At 44.8% G+C, this 15,158-nt stretch overlaps 1 protein-coding gene across 1 annotated transcript in view; it reads right to left on the reverse strand.

Moving 5' to 3' along the window:
* Positions 1–15,158, reverse strand: part of MEGF10 (multiple EGF like domains 10) — a 165,775-nt gene that overhangs the window by 2,849 nt on the left and 147,768 nt on the right. The window contains exons 18-23 of the mRNA XM_059693726.1: positions 13,653–13,781; positions 10,829–10,957; positions 8,447–8,683; positions 7,088–7,215; positions 5,616–5,739; positions 1,028–1,072 (exon numbers count right to left, since the gene is read on the reverse strand). Coding sequence (XP_059549709.1) covers positions 1,028–1,072; positions 5,616–5,739; positions 7,088–7,215; positions 8,447–8,683; positions 10,829–10,957; positions 13,653–13,781 — 792 coding nt within the window. The remainder of the gene's footprint in view (positions 1–1,027; positions 1,073–5,615; positions 5,740–7,087; positions 7,216–8,446; positions 8,684–10,828; positions 10,958–13,652; positions 13,782–15,158) is intronic.

The following is a 15,158-nucleotide window of genomic DNA, read 5'->3' on the forward strand; positions in this document are numbered from 1 at the left end:
TTTTAAAATTTTATTTTGCAATTACAGTTTACATTTAATATTATTTTTATTATGGTTTCAGGTGTACTGAAGAATGTTATTTTTTTCTTGGTGATAATTTACTTAGACAATTTTTAAAAATTTTATTATTATTCAGAGAGAGAGAGAGAGAGAGAGAGAGAGAGAGAGAGAGAGAGATTGCTGTGAGAGAGAAACATCAATCAGTTGCCTCCCACACATACCCTGACCAGGGGTCAAACCTAGAACCTGGGTATGTGCCCTAACAAGACTTGAACACGCCACCTGTTGGGTATGGGATGATGCTCCAACCAGCTGAGCCACACTGGCCAGGGCTGGGCAGTTTTTCTTTCTAGCTAGTTTTCTGAATTATATACACTAAAAATAATACTAAATGTTGTTCACTTATTTTGGAGAGAATTTGCTATAAAATTACTAAGGTGAATACCAATACAAACATCATGGGTTTGATTTCATTTTGATTATCACACTCAAATGAAAAGAATTCCATTCTATTTTACTAAGAGTCTCCAAATTCTCAAAGGCTTCAATTGAGAAACCATTTGCTGATGGACCCAGGAGCACAAGAAGGTTCTATTATCACAGTGAAGAAAGCATTTGTGCCGCGTGGATTTCTTATAAAACCTCAGCACTGGGCATCTGAAGTTATTACTCAAATTCTTCCTGAAGAGCAGGCCTCAATGAACACGTAACCACACTGATCTCTTCCTATTTTCCCCGCTCTTTCCTTTCCTCCCCCCATAAGCCACACCTCTTTTAAGGAAATATAAGTGTTTCCCCAGCAAAGTGAAACCTGCATCTCCCGACTTCTGCTCTAACTGACCCATCCGTGGTCACTGTCTTGATGTCCGTCAAACGTGTTTGTGTATTTGCTGGAATAACCACAGTAAGTCTACATTTTTCCCACACTGACACTCTTGTCCATGTAGCAAATTATTTCAGCCTCTGAGATGTGTTTTTTAAATTATGATTTTGATAAATGTATTTCTTCCTCAAATCCACACCATACCTTTTAAGGATTTTCCCATATAGCTTCTGTCCAGTCCAAAAGCACCTGTGATAAAGGAAGAAAGGAAATACCCAGTGAGAACTGAAAGCAAGAGAAAGCTCATCTACTATGTCAAGGTCATGGAGGAAGATGGCTGGGCACCCACTGCCTTCCCACCGTGGACCACCAAGGCTGCTGCTTTTCACGCCTTTACTCCAGGTCTCCCGTGCTGGCTACCCCAGCACTGAGAATTGAAAATACACATGTGTCATGCTGATCATTCTCCTGCTCATTTACAGTGACCTGGGAAAGGCGGATTGATACAGGGTAGCCCCTGAGGCACAGACATGTCAGTCCACTTTATTCAAGGTTGCATAGTGGAAAGGACAAGACCAGAACTAGAACTGAGATGAAGGTCTTAAATTTCATCACGTGTTAGCCACATGATTTTGGGAAAGATGTTCAACTCTCTGAGAGTTTTCTTTTTTTAAAAATATATTTTTATTGAATTCAGAGAGGAAGGGAGGAGAGAGAGAGAGAAACATCAATGATTAGAGAGAATCATTGATTGATTGCCCCCTGCATGTCCCCTACTGGGTATTGAGCCCGCAACCCGGGCATGTGCCCTGAGCCATGTCAGCTGGGCTCTCTGTCAATTTTCTTATCTCTAAAATGAGGAAAACAAAACCTACCTTCCAAGCCTTACAGGGTGGTGGTGATCATTACATGAAGTAGGCCTGGTAAAATCTGAAGCACCATGTAAATGAATGGTGTTTCAGTTACTGTAACACTTACTGTGTCTCAGCTTCAGTCTATCTGTAAGCATTCCAAAGCCTTTTTAATTATCTTGGAAAGGAAAACTATGGACTTAGGTTAAAAACAGAGAGTAAGTAATGATTTGTGATGAACATTTAAGTAAGTATGAGAATGGGCAAGAAATGGCCCACTACTACTGTGCATGTGTTTCTCTCAGTGACATTAAACTCAAGTTCTGATGGTAATGTCCTATGGGGACACACGGTTGTGGAGAAAGAAGGAGAATCCCTTAAGAGGAGCGGGCGGATCTAATATCAGTCCTGGTGGGACAGGATATGGGAATGTCTTCCTCTCTCAGGCACACTTTTTTGGTCTGGGTTGTGAAATCTAGCCAAGCTCTCAGCTGGTGGGAAAGGTACCACCTTAAGCCAGAAGGCAGGACAAAAGGCTGTGTAGCGAAGAATCAACCTTACCAAAGAGAGGTCTGGCCTTTGCCCTTGGTTCCGAGGAGGTAATCTCTGAGTCCTTGGAATTCCTGCCCAGTAAGAGTGTTTTTGTTTACATGAGGGCCTATGGCTACACGGGGTAGTCTAACAAAGTAATTTATGGGAGGAAGGTTGGGCCACCTGGTATCAATGTAACCTTCAGGTGGGCTGGAGACTAAAGGTCAACCACATGGGTAGTGAACTAAGTCTACATGACCAAGCCCCCATGAAAACGCTGGACACCAAGGCTGAGGTTAGTTCCCTGCTTGGCAATATTTCATGTGTATTGCCACACACTGTCACCAGGAAAGGTTAGCACTTTCCATGATTCCATTGGGAAAGGAGAATAGGAAGTTTCATGCTTTGAACTTTCCTGGACTCTGTCCCATATCTCTTACCTTGGGTGATTTTATTCTGTATCCTTTTGTTGTGATAAACTGTGACCATGAGTATAATAGCTTTCAGTGAGTTCTGTGAGTCTCCCCAGCAATTTTTTATCCCGAGGGTGGTCTTGAGGACTCCCAGACTTTGTATAGGGACCCCAGGAAGATGGATGGGGCTGTGCCTCTGAGAGCTCCTTATCAAGGAGCTCTATCTTACTATTTGCCCAATTCCCTTAGCCATTTCCAAACTGTACGAAAGTCTTGTTAAATTAACATTTTGGCTTTAGCTTGCAGTGAGCCTCCCCCAAGGGGTTAAAAAGAGCAGTATGGGGTGGATAGTAAATTAGGGAACAAGAGTCGGGGCTGTGAGACCAAATACCCCTGCCAGATTCTCTCTTCAGCACCTTGGAAAATCAGGGTGCCTTTGCACGCGCGCGCGCGCACGCGCGCGCGTGTGTGTGTGTGTGAGTGTGTTTTAAATATATATATATTTTTTTATTTCAGAAAGAAAGGGAGTGGGAGACAGAGAGGCATCAATGATGAGAGAGATCATTGATCAACTGCCTCCTGCACACCCTCCACTGGGGATTAAGCCTGCACCAAGAATTGAACCATGGCCGCCTGGTTCATGGGTTGATACTGGGCCAGGGTACTGTTTTAACAAGGGAGCAGGTAGGTTTCCCCATAAACTCCCATATGTCCCCATCCTTGGACAGATGCTTTCAAATGCACTCAGTTTAATCTAATTCATATGGTGAGCCCGAACACGATCATTATCCCTATTTTGCAAATGAACAAATCAATCTTGAGAGGGTGCTTGACCCAGTGTCATAGAAAAGAACCAGGAATTGATCTCAGGGCTCTTTGTGTCAAGTTCAAGGCTCTTTCAGACAACCTCACCACAATGTTCCCATCACTGAAACACCTACACACTTCATCATCGACAATGTGCCTCATTCTGTGCATAAGAGAAGACTTTTCTGTGCAACAACCTTAAAAGTACATGGGATGCAAAATTATTCTTGGAATGGAACAAACCAAGAAGATCCAGAATTTCCAATGAAACTTTTATGTGCCTTGGGTCTCACTGAGACAGAAAGCAGAGGTTTATTTGTGACCATTGCAATGACTGTGTGTTCTGGAGCCAGAACAAATGACATTAGGAAACGTGGAACAAGAGGACTTTTCCCTCAGGAGGACTTGGTGGCATTTTACTGAATATCAATTAATGTGCTTCTTTCATGTAATTTAGACTTCTTAAAAACCTCCCATTGTTAAATAAACTCACCAATAAGTGTGTTATAAATAAGTATACTGTAAGAATATCTTATCATTTACTGTGCATGTGTAGAAATACACATCTCCTAGATAACATTGGTGTAGAATGCAGATAAAAACTAAGAATTTATACTCCTTTTGCTTTTTAAACATTTGCATTTCTGAGGTAAGAGGGGACTTTAGAGCCCACAGGGATTGGTTCCTACATCTGGCTCAGGTGACTGAGCGTACATGGTGTTCACAGAAAGATCGGAGGGGGCGCAGTCAGAGCCCAACTGTGAGACTAGCTTTACCGCCTTCTTCCCATGGCATCTTGGACAGGAGATTGACTTCTCCGTGCTTCGCAGTTTCCCCTTCTCAATCAAACAGTATTCAGGAAGGGCCCATCCAGTAGGGGTGTCAGATTTAGCAAATAAAAACATAGGAAGGCCAGTTAAATTGGATTTCAGAGAAACAACAAGTAGTTTTTAGTATAGGTATGTCCCATTGCCCTATATATTTGGGATATATTTATATTAAAAATATTTGTTGCTTATTTGAAATTGAAATTTAACTGTGCTTCGTGGCAACCTTGCCAGCGAATAAATACACATGAAAGGGTTTGATGGCCATAAGGTGCCACACACATTAGTTACTATATCATCAAGCTCCTCCTTGGAAATAAGGAGCATGTGCTTGGAAGCGGCACCACCTACTCCATGGGCACCACGGCTGCTCTTTATGTGCAGTCCAGGGTCCTCACCGCCTTTGCAGGAGGGCCATGTGGTCAAAGCTTTTCTTATAATAATACAGCCACACTGTTTGCCCTTTTCACTCTCCTCCTCTCTCAAGTCTGTAGTGGAGTTTTCCAGGAACTATACCAATGTGAGGTCACTGCTGCCTGAATGCAGCAGCAGAACGAGAATCCAGCTGTCCTTCACTAGGCCAGACGTTAAAGAGATTGACAAAAGTGTGAAAGAGTGACACTCTTCTCGCTATTTGTGGGGGGGAAATGTAGTAATTTTCCATAAAATGCATCTTATGTTATGAAATGAGATCATTATGATAAGTTAATAAATAACTATTTTAAGTATTCTTGTTTAATTTATAATATGGTAAATATCAGTGGATATAACCCATATCAACAGAAATTCTTTGGGGCCATTGATAACTTTGGAGAGTGTGTGAAAGGGTCCCGACTCCAAAACACTTGAGAACCACTGATTTATATTCCTATTGATATTTCCATTTCCTCACCTTCCAGGGGGACAAAGAGGAGCCCACAACCTGGTACCCAGCTGATTAGGTTTAACTCCCAGTTTTATCACTTAGTAGGGTTTGAGACTTTGCACAAGTTACTTAACCTTTTTAAGACTCAGCTTCTTAACTGTAACATGGAGATGCTGCTGCTGATATAGTTCCTGCCTATTACAGCGCCCAGGAGAATGAAGTGAGTTACTATAGAAAGAGGTGGAATGTAAGCTCCCAGCAGGCAGAGACCCTTATCTCACTTGATCATTCCTGGCACACAGCAGAAACGCAAATAATGCTGAGTGAATAAGGCACTTGGGACAGTCCTAAGCCCCTCAGGGGGTGAGGTAGCAGTCGATGAGTCTGTCTTTCATGCATGTTTCTAAGAGAGCACTTTGGCACAGACATAAACCTCTGACTATCTGAGGCGACTAAAAGGTGAAGGTGCTCGTTGGGGACGGGAGTCGGGAGAGTCACCGAGCTCATTGAGGTAGCCGCCGTGCTTCCAGTCCGCGGGCAGTGTGCCCGTGCAGTCCACCACTGGGCCTCTCTTCCCAGGATTCACGTTCTTCAGGTTCACAAACAGCTGATTGTTTTTCGACTATTAAAAAATAAAAACAACAGAAGACGTCAAAAGAGAATATAATGTGGTACCGCACAATGTTACTGGTCTGGGGGAGCAAGTCCATGGCATGTACCAAGGGCTGGTCCTTGAATGAGGCCAGTCGGAGGGGCAGAGGTGACCGTGTCTGACCTGGTGGGACACCGAGGCAGCAGGAGTGTATGACCCTTGGCCCCAACTGCCCCCCCGCCCCACCACGGCCTCAGCTTCTTGATTTCATGTTGTTACTCTGTACCAATTAGGCCTTATTTGGGTTTACATACATGGAACTTTACACTGAAAAAACCAAATTCCTGGCCAGAGCTCTCCCATCCAACCCTGTATGATCTTGTAAGAGTCACAGTGACTCTCGGCAGTTTTCCGAGCTATAAATATGAGAATAAGATCATCTACTCTGCCTCCCTCCCTGAATGTGAATGAGAACAAATGGAATGATGAATATGAAAGTCTCTGGAGAATGTGAAGTGCCATTTAACTATGAGGCACTATAATTAAAATCCAGCTGCATTAACTTAATTGCAACTGAATTAATTTTATTAGCTTGGTTGTCTTTTAAGAAAGAGCTGGAATTAGACAACGGAGACTGGAAATATAATTTGGGTACCACTGGAAGGGAGGCATGTTTGGGATTTCAGTGCATGTAGAAGGGACCTGGGGAGTCCTACAGGAAGCAGCTCTAGGTTCTAGGCAGCCCTGGCTCTTCAACCTCTCTACCAATTGGGAATAATATCTACTCTTGATTCATAGGGTTGGCGTAAAGATTAAATGAGCTGCTATCTGTAAAATAATTAGAAATGCTTGGCACATTGTTTCTATTTGATCCCTTTGACCTACAAAAATGCAATTTCATGTGGTTTGACCTAAATACATACATATTATTGTTGTTGTTGTTGTTATGAAAGTACAAGTGGCCAGGAAAGGGCAGTAGGAGACAGGTGGTCAGAAAAGACAAACTTGGCAATTTTACCCAGAAATGAGTCTGCTGTATTCTGCTATGAGACGTTATTTTAAAACCTCACCCAATATTAGAAACATTTTTCCAAAGAGAAGCAATGGAAACAGTATAAACTGTAGAGACAGAAAGACCTTGACTCACATCGCAGCTGCCTCACCCACTAGCTGGGGAGCTGTGTGTGGAAGTGACTCAAATTCCCCATTACTCTGGGTTGTTTAGGGGGATAAACACTTACAGGGCTGTCTGGAGGGATAAATGAGACAATAGATATAAAGTGCCTAGAACAGCATGGCCAACAGCAGCCCTCGATACCTGCTTGTTCCTTTCTCCCTCCCCTGCCTACCCTCACCGACCTGAGCCACTGCCTCTCACCTTGGCGATGGTCATCCTGTCCCTGTTGTTGACCCGAGGGGATGCGGCACACTGCGTGAGCGTGTGGTAACTGGGGTTGGTGAAGTAATGGCTGTTAGCATTTCCACCGTTGCCGTGAGGAAGGGTTTCTGCAAGAGAAGGAGGAGACAGTGAAGATGACAGGCTCCCCTGACCCTGGGTGGAAAAAGGGAAGCAAGCTATGTAATGAGAACATGTATTTGGGCTGCTTCCATTTTGCAAACTGGGTGGAATATCCTCCTGCCCAGTACACTCAGTGAAGCTTCTAGAAGCAGCAGGAATTTGACTTCTTACCAGCCTCCTTGAAAAGTGTGAAAATATCCACAGATATGGCTGGGAAGGCACTGCTTTGAAGTTATTTCTGCTGTCATTTTCTTCTTTTATAAAACACTTGAGTCCTTGACTACAATATTCTGTACAGCTACTTTATGCATTTTCCCACAATCAGTGTATTTACAATCATGTGACACTTCCAAAATCCTTCAGCAATTGCCTTCCAATTAATAAATATTTTAAGTTTCCAAATTCCTCTGTTTAAGTGGTTACTTCTGATGACTGAGCGTGTCACCTAAAAATTTACTTTTATGAGGACTTGTGACCGAAAGGAAGATTTAAGAGTTTTCTTAAGGAAATACCCTGGTTCTTGCTAAAACCGAAAAACTGTTTCTTCTGTAACTTGGTTGCTGTGCAGTTAATGATTTGTATGGGCTCGGGGACGGGCTGGAAGGAACTGCAGGAACAATTCAAGGCGAGAGACAGCAGACCTGGCCCTGGTCCCTGGTCCCTGGCCTGCTCCAGGCCTTGGTGAAGTTACAGCCACCCGCCTCTCCCATCCCTGTCCCCACAGAGGGCAAAACCTTGGGACTCGTTACCCAGTAAAGCTTTTCCCAGGTTGAAATTCCCGAAGTCTAAAGCAACCACCTAGAACCGTGGTTGGCAAACTGCGGCTCGCGATCCTCATGCGGCTTTTTGGCCCCTTGAGTGTGGCTCTTCCTAAGCCTTAGGAGTACCCTAATTAAGTTAATAACAATGTACCTACCTATATAGTTTAAGTTTAAAAAATTTGGCTCTCAAAAGAAATTTCAATCGTTGTACTGTTGATATTTGGCTCTGTTGACTAATGAGTTTGCCGACCACTGACCTAGAAGACAACAGTAATGCTATTACTACTGTTGACATACAGAACACGTCTCGAACAATGAACCTTTTCCAAACATAACATTTCCTCAAGTCTACCTGACAGGAACAATGGGCAGCATACCCAAAACCAAGTTTCAAAGAACCAGGTAAGAAAACCGAACTTTTCAAAGAGTACAAGGCCTCTAAGGACTCCAGTCTCACCGGAAATGGCGTAGTCTCCGTTCATGACCCTCATAGCAGGGGTGTAGGTCACGGCTGGCATGCTCGACTCCTTTCCCTTCTGCTTGTGTCTGTAGATAATGAACAAGGCCAGGAGGAAGAGGACGACCAGGACGAGGATGATGATGCCGGCGATGGCCCCGATCTGGTAGGAGTCAGCGGGAAGAGCCGTGCTGGTTCTGCTTAAGCTGTTCAGGTTCCCAACTATTATGACACCGGCTAGAAAAAGCAGAAAAGGAGACGCGAATAAGGATGACAATGTGCTGCGTAAATGCTTGAACTCTACTTACAAACATCTCCCGCTGTGCTAAGATCGGGATATTTTCAGCTCCTAAGATGTTAATTTGGAAACAAATGTTCCTCATTTTTAGATGTTGTTGGCTGGTCTGTGCCCAGAGAAAGGCAGCTCTAAACCTTGAAAAAAGGCAGGAGTTCCTGAACCCCAAGATTCAACAGTAGGATTTGGGAGCTTCTCGCCTATTTCAGTTTAAACACTTTGGCAATTAATTGGGAGTGGCACTTGATTTAATTTTTTATTGTGCTTTATTTATTATACGGTATTAAGGTTATGAAGGGCTAGCTCCTAAATGTCTCAACTAACTTAATTTTATGTCTATCTTTAGCATTTTTAACAGTAATTTTCCTTCCAAGCCAGAATAACTCCATTTTAAACCTAATCCAAGATCAGGACCTGCCTTATCCTGATTTCAATGGGCTTTTACTTCAGAAAATACTGCTCTGTGCAGTTATTTTCTATGACAGAAAGGTCTGTCCCAGTAATAACATCACCCTAAAACCTTACTCATAATTCAAAACTCAGTTTTCCACAATCCTTCCTCTTGTTTCATCAAGTGAAGACACTAAAGGTACAGACACTAAAGGGTCAAGGAACTGGCATCTGAAACACTTGACCTTGATATTCTGCTTTCCCCTAAGCTCTTCCGCTGCAGTTCAATCATCTGAAAATGAGGAAACTGGCCTCCCTGAGGGTGCTTCCAGCGCTAATGTCCCCGTGACTTTATGAGTCTAAATGCCAGGCCTTCTGATGAGACAGTCTGCCCCGGAACACAGAGCGCCAAGGACCAGTGCAGTGCGAGTACAGCGCATCTGTAATAATGGTGTGACTGTGGAACGTAACATCCTATCGCCAGGACAGTCAGACATAAATCACGAGCATGCAAACGTTATTGTCGGAAAGAAAGGATCTGAGTACCTACATAATCTACAGTGCAAGATGACTTCACCTATGATACTGTATGAATTCTAAAGCCTTTACACCCATGAGTGTATTATAATATTTACCTACTGAAGGGCACCACGTGCAGTAGGAACTCTCTGGAGGCCATGCTTCAGAACCGTAAGGAGCACTTTCTCAAAGGCCCCATTCATCCCAGAGTCAGATTGGCCAAGTGGGACAACGTATACAATATCCCCAGAGGAGTATGAAATAAACCTTAGTTAAAAACCACGGGCAAGAGTTTCTTAACAAGCTAAACATATGCCTACCACATGAGCCAATCACACTCCACTCATACTAATTTACTCATGAGAAACAGAAGTATATGTCCCTATAAAAAACTTGACACACTATTGTACACAGAAGCTTTATCTGTAATAGCCCCAAACTGGGAACAATCCAAAAGTCCATCAACAGGTGAATGGGCAAGGAAATGATGGTGTATTCCATGCAACAGAATACTACTCTGCCGTAAAAACAATTGAACCACTGACATACACCACAACATGGTTTAATTTTAAAATACTTATGCCGAGCAAACAAAATTAGACAAAAAGTGTACAGTATGATTCCATTTATATGAAATTCTAAAAACTGCACTAATCTATAGAGACAGAAAGTAGATGGGGCCTCGGGAGTAGTGCTGGAAAGGAGGGACATGATGAAAGTTTTGGAAGTGATGGATATATTCATTCTCTTTATTGTGGTAATGGTTTCATGGGTGTATGCATGTCAGATTTTTATCAAATTGTATACTCTGTGTTACTGTAAATATACTGTATATATTTATTGCTTTTTATAGGTTAATCATGCCTCAATAAGACTAAAAAACATTGTAGGTGCAATGGAAAGTTCATGAGCTTTGGAAATCTGACATCAAAGTCCTGACATGTTCTATAGTAGCTGCATGACCTTGGGCAGATTACTCAGCCTCTCTGAGCTTCAGTTTTTTCATCTGTAGGACAGCAACAATAAGGCATCCACCTGGCAGCTACATGAATGACCAGCTGTGCCTTGCAGCGTCATGGTGAGGATTACATCAGAGAACACAGGCCGAAACACTTCATGTCGGGTGGATGGTGGTCACACGATACGAGGTGGTGGTTGTTATTTACTAGAATCCTTACCTTGATCACACCGTGCCCCCTTCCATCCTGGGCTGCAGTAACAGGTCCCAGTGATGTGGTCGCAGGTGGAGTTGTTCAGACAGTCACATATCTGGCGACAGCCGTAGCCATATGTCCCTGCAGGGCACTCTGAGAAGGAAGTGAAAGTCCCATTCAGCCTTGGGAATCTGGGGCAAGGCTGTCTCTTACTGAATGACCCTGAGTGTCTGGAGGCCACCCCTCTCAGGGATCCCTGTTCAGGCAGACTTATACCACCCAAAGTGTCTGAGAGCTGGCCAGCATTCATGGTGCGATTCACAGGCCAGGAGACACAGGGCTGGAGACTGAACCCCTCATCACAGCTCCTGACACTTTCAGCTTCTATGTACCCACCTCCTGGATGAGTAGGCACAGAGCCTGCGGAATCCAATGGAACTGACTAAGGACAACCTGAGATGACTCCACCAGACAAAGCTATGGGATGGAAGGGGACCAGACTGAGGAGTATAAACTAGAGATGCTCTCTTGAGTACAAAGTATACCTTACTACAGGCCCAGGGATCCTCCCAATAGCATGTTCTGACTTGGATTAGCTAGCAGAAGGGGAAGAAGGAGGGAGGCAAGTTTTGTTAATTTTCTAGGTAAGAACTTCACTTACCAAAGAATGGCTCAAAATTTGGATTTGCAGGTCGAAGGCTGAAAGACTGAAATAGTGGGTTTTTTATGATGTAGACTTACTAAGTTTGGGCATGAATTTCAAAGCTTAACATAGGCATGTTAAATCTAAAAATCATCATGACAAAATAGTGATTCTTTTGTAGAGAGATCAGCAGGGGGCAATGTGCTACTATTATCAGAGTTCTCTGTCCAGCTCAGGGTTTCTGTTTACAAATTTGTCATTCAGAATAATCATGGAAGCACTTAAGAGGCTTTTATTTAATAAGAGTGGTTACAGTCTGCCACTCAAGCTTAAGTCAGTTTAGAGCTTATTCCGGTTTCTATACAGATACAGGGGTGGGCAAAAATAGGCTTACAGTTGTTCATATGGAAAATAATACAATAATCCTATATAATAAAGAGGTAATATGCAAATTGACCATCAGTCCAACACACAAGATGGCCACCACAAGATGGCCAGCAGGGGAGGGCAGTTGTGGGCGATCAGGCCAGCAGGGGAGGGCAGTTAGGAGTAATCAGGCCGGCAGGGGAGGGCAGTTGGGGGGGACCAGGCCTGCAGGGGAAGGCAGTTAGGGGTGACTGGGCTAGCAGGGTTGGGAAGTTGGGGTGACCAGGCCTTCAGGGGAGGGCAATTGGGGGTGACCAGGCTGGCAGGGGAGGGCAGTTAGGGGCAATTGGGCTGGCAGGGGAGTGGTTAGGGGGTGATCAGGCTGGCAGGCAGAAGCGGTTAGGGGCAATCAGGCAGGCAGGCAGGCGAGCAGTTGGGAGTCAGCAGTCCTGGATTGTGAGAGGGATCCCAGATTAGAGAGGCTGCAGGCAGGGCTGAGGGCCACCCCCCCCCCCCGTGTACGAATTTCATGCACCGGGCCTCTAATTAATAAATAATAATACAAGAATAAACTGTGATTCACGTACTCACAACTGTAAACCTACTTTGACTCATCCCTATATGTATGTGCACATATGTTTAGACATTTGCACAAATGTGCACAATATTTGTATATACCAAGGGGTGTGCAGGGGTGTAGCTCTGTGACTCAGTATGTGTTTCATGATTAAGTGAACTAGCAGAGCAAAACTAAAATCGGGCCTTCTCTGTCCAGGCTGCTTCTTGGACATCACTCTTGTTATATTTGCTAGGCAGGAGTATATGCACAAATATTCTAAGGTTAACACATTTTACTGGGCTGTCCAGTGGTGCTGTGAGGTGCTGGTGGGTTGGTGGCGGGCAACGCTTTATTGCCAAATCCTCCTATGCTGATCAGTCTTTCTAGGCCATGTGGCCCTGCAGGCCTGTCATCTTTGCTTCATCCTTCCCAGGACTGCGCCCTCTGGTGAGCAGGGAATCTCCTGCTCCTTTTCCTGCCATTACCATTGTTAAGTGAGCCTCATACAGCTCTAAGTATTTATTTACTCCTCGTAAATACTGAAAGTCCCAGAGGAAAAGAATAGTAAACTAATCCGAAATGAGACTAAATGTTCCCATAACCTCGTGAGGAGATGCAGAGCTGGTGGGGCAGAAATGGAAAACCAAGAGTGGGTAATTCCAACAGAGTATATTCTCCCAGGATGGGATTTTTAGAACAAAATTTTAAGGCAATATGTTGTCTTGAAGGCTGTTAAGGCAAAGATGAGAAGTTGTTAGTAGAAACAGTATAAAACCTTTCTAAACGAGGTTGTCAGAAGGGTGGCCATGTTTGCACAGGCTTGTTCGCTCACCCATAGTGGGCTGGCCCTGGGCACCCAGCCCCTCTGCCTCCTGCACACCCAGCCTGGCCCACTGAATGCAGTCTCCTTCAGCGAGAGACCTGGGCTCTGTCTTTGCCATAAAGAAAGCTTGACTGGCTCTTTGAAAGCTCTGAGCATCCACGTTCCAAAAATAAGAAAGAGTGGAAGAGGGAGCCAGGATGAACAGATGGAAAACTTGAATTTTGTCTTCGGTCTTGGAGCCACACCCCCTCCACCCAGAGCAATGAGGAGTTACTCAGAAGAAGAATTTTGAGGAAAAAGACAGCAAAGATCCCAAGGTGGCCAGGTCTTTGAAGGGCAGTCAACCGTGCTGGTGACCAGCCACCAGCTGAAAAAACTTAAAATATCTTCAGGCATCTAGGAAAAGTGACTCTGTGGGGGGACAGACCGCCTAGAGACGTGGTGTTCTCGTACTCACTCTGCTCGCAGTGCTTCCCCATGAAGCCGGTGCGGCAGGTGCACTGCCCGGAGATGTGGTCGCAGTCGGCTCCGTTTTGGCACTGGCATATCAGCGCACAGTCTTTCCCGTAAAAGCCCAGGGGGCAGCCTGTGCGAGGAGGAAGGAGAGCAGGAGTCAAGCGGCTGTCGAGGAGAAGCACAGCCCGTGCCTCCAACATTTTAAAGACGGTGAGCCACTAGAGAGCGAGTGAAGACAGTGATACGTGTGTCAGCCTGCCACAAAGCCCTCTTTGACGTCCCAAGAAGGGGTTCTTGTGAGGCTGGAATTCACATGCAGGAGGCAGAGCACTTCCACACCTGGCAGGTGACCAGTTCTGGTACCCTGGAGGCACGGCGGGTGTCTTCGAAGAAGGCATCCTCCACCCTGCAGAGGTCTGGGCATTTCCTTTCATCCTTTCACTCAACTACAAGCATCCTGGACTCCAATTCCGTGGACCGAAGTGGGTACTTTATCTAACAACGACCTGAATGCTTTTACTTCTGGTACAGAATGCCTCCAACTCTGATACCTGTCCGCCGTACGTGTTACTCACTTAGATCATATGATCTCCTTCACTGAAGATACGTGGTAAAATGATGAACTGAAACATCCCTGCACTTTGCAGGTGCTTTATAACAAAGCAATTCGCCTTCCCACCGCGGCACAATTTTCAAGGCCCAGACCATCGGGACTCTTGCACAGCCCTACTGGCTTCAATGGGCCGGCCGCTGACCGGCAAGAGTTTCAGGGCTCTGCGAATCAAGAAAGCTTCAACACCAGCTGGTTCCACGGCTGGTTCCAAGCATCACTTGTGCCTTTTATTTCCCCCTTTTTTACAGGGAAGTTTTAACGAAGCCTCAGCTTTCAGGATGCAGAGGCAGACCCAGATACTGGAATGCAGAGACAGCACCCCCGTGGCCATTGTACTCATTTAGCACCCAGCCTGTGCCAGCTCTTCTCATGCCTCCTCACCGACTCCTGACAGAAGCCCAGAAACGCAGGGATGGAAAACCCCACCCTGCATGTGGGAACCGAGCCCTGCGTGCACACAGCCAGCAAATGGCAGGATGGCGGGTGACGATGCAAAACGCAGGGAGGTCTGCCTCTAGACCCCGTTGCTCTTCCCACTGCACTGTGATACGTCCACTTAAAAGCTCCTCTGCCTGAAGCAGGTCCTGGTTTTGGAATTATAAATAACAACTTGCAAGGTGTTTTCCCTAAGGAGCTCAAAAACCTTTCTATGTACATACACAATCTCGGCAGAATATGCCTGGGACAACCTTCCTCCTTGGCAATTCTCCCTTTCAAATCATGGCTCAAGGTCTATACCCCTTTCTATAAAGTTCCAAAAGGCTTGTCAGCCTATTCTTTATGTTCTCTAATTAGTATTAAACAAATGTTGCCTAATCTCTGACTCATCTCTCGTCTGCTCACTTCTGCAATTTAAAATTATATACGAGTATCCTATCTAATAACAGACAAACA

Source organism: Myotis daubentonii, chromosome 4, assembly GCF_963259705.1.
Source record: "Myotis daubentonii chromosome 4, mMyoDau2.1, whole genome shotgun sequence".
Classification (NCBI taxonomy): Eukaryota; Metazoa; Chordata; class Mammalia; order Chiroptera; family Vespertilionidae; genus Myotis; species Myotis daubentonii.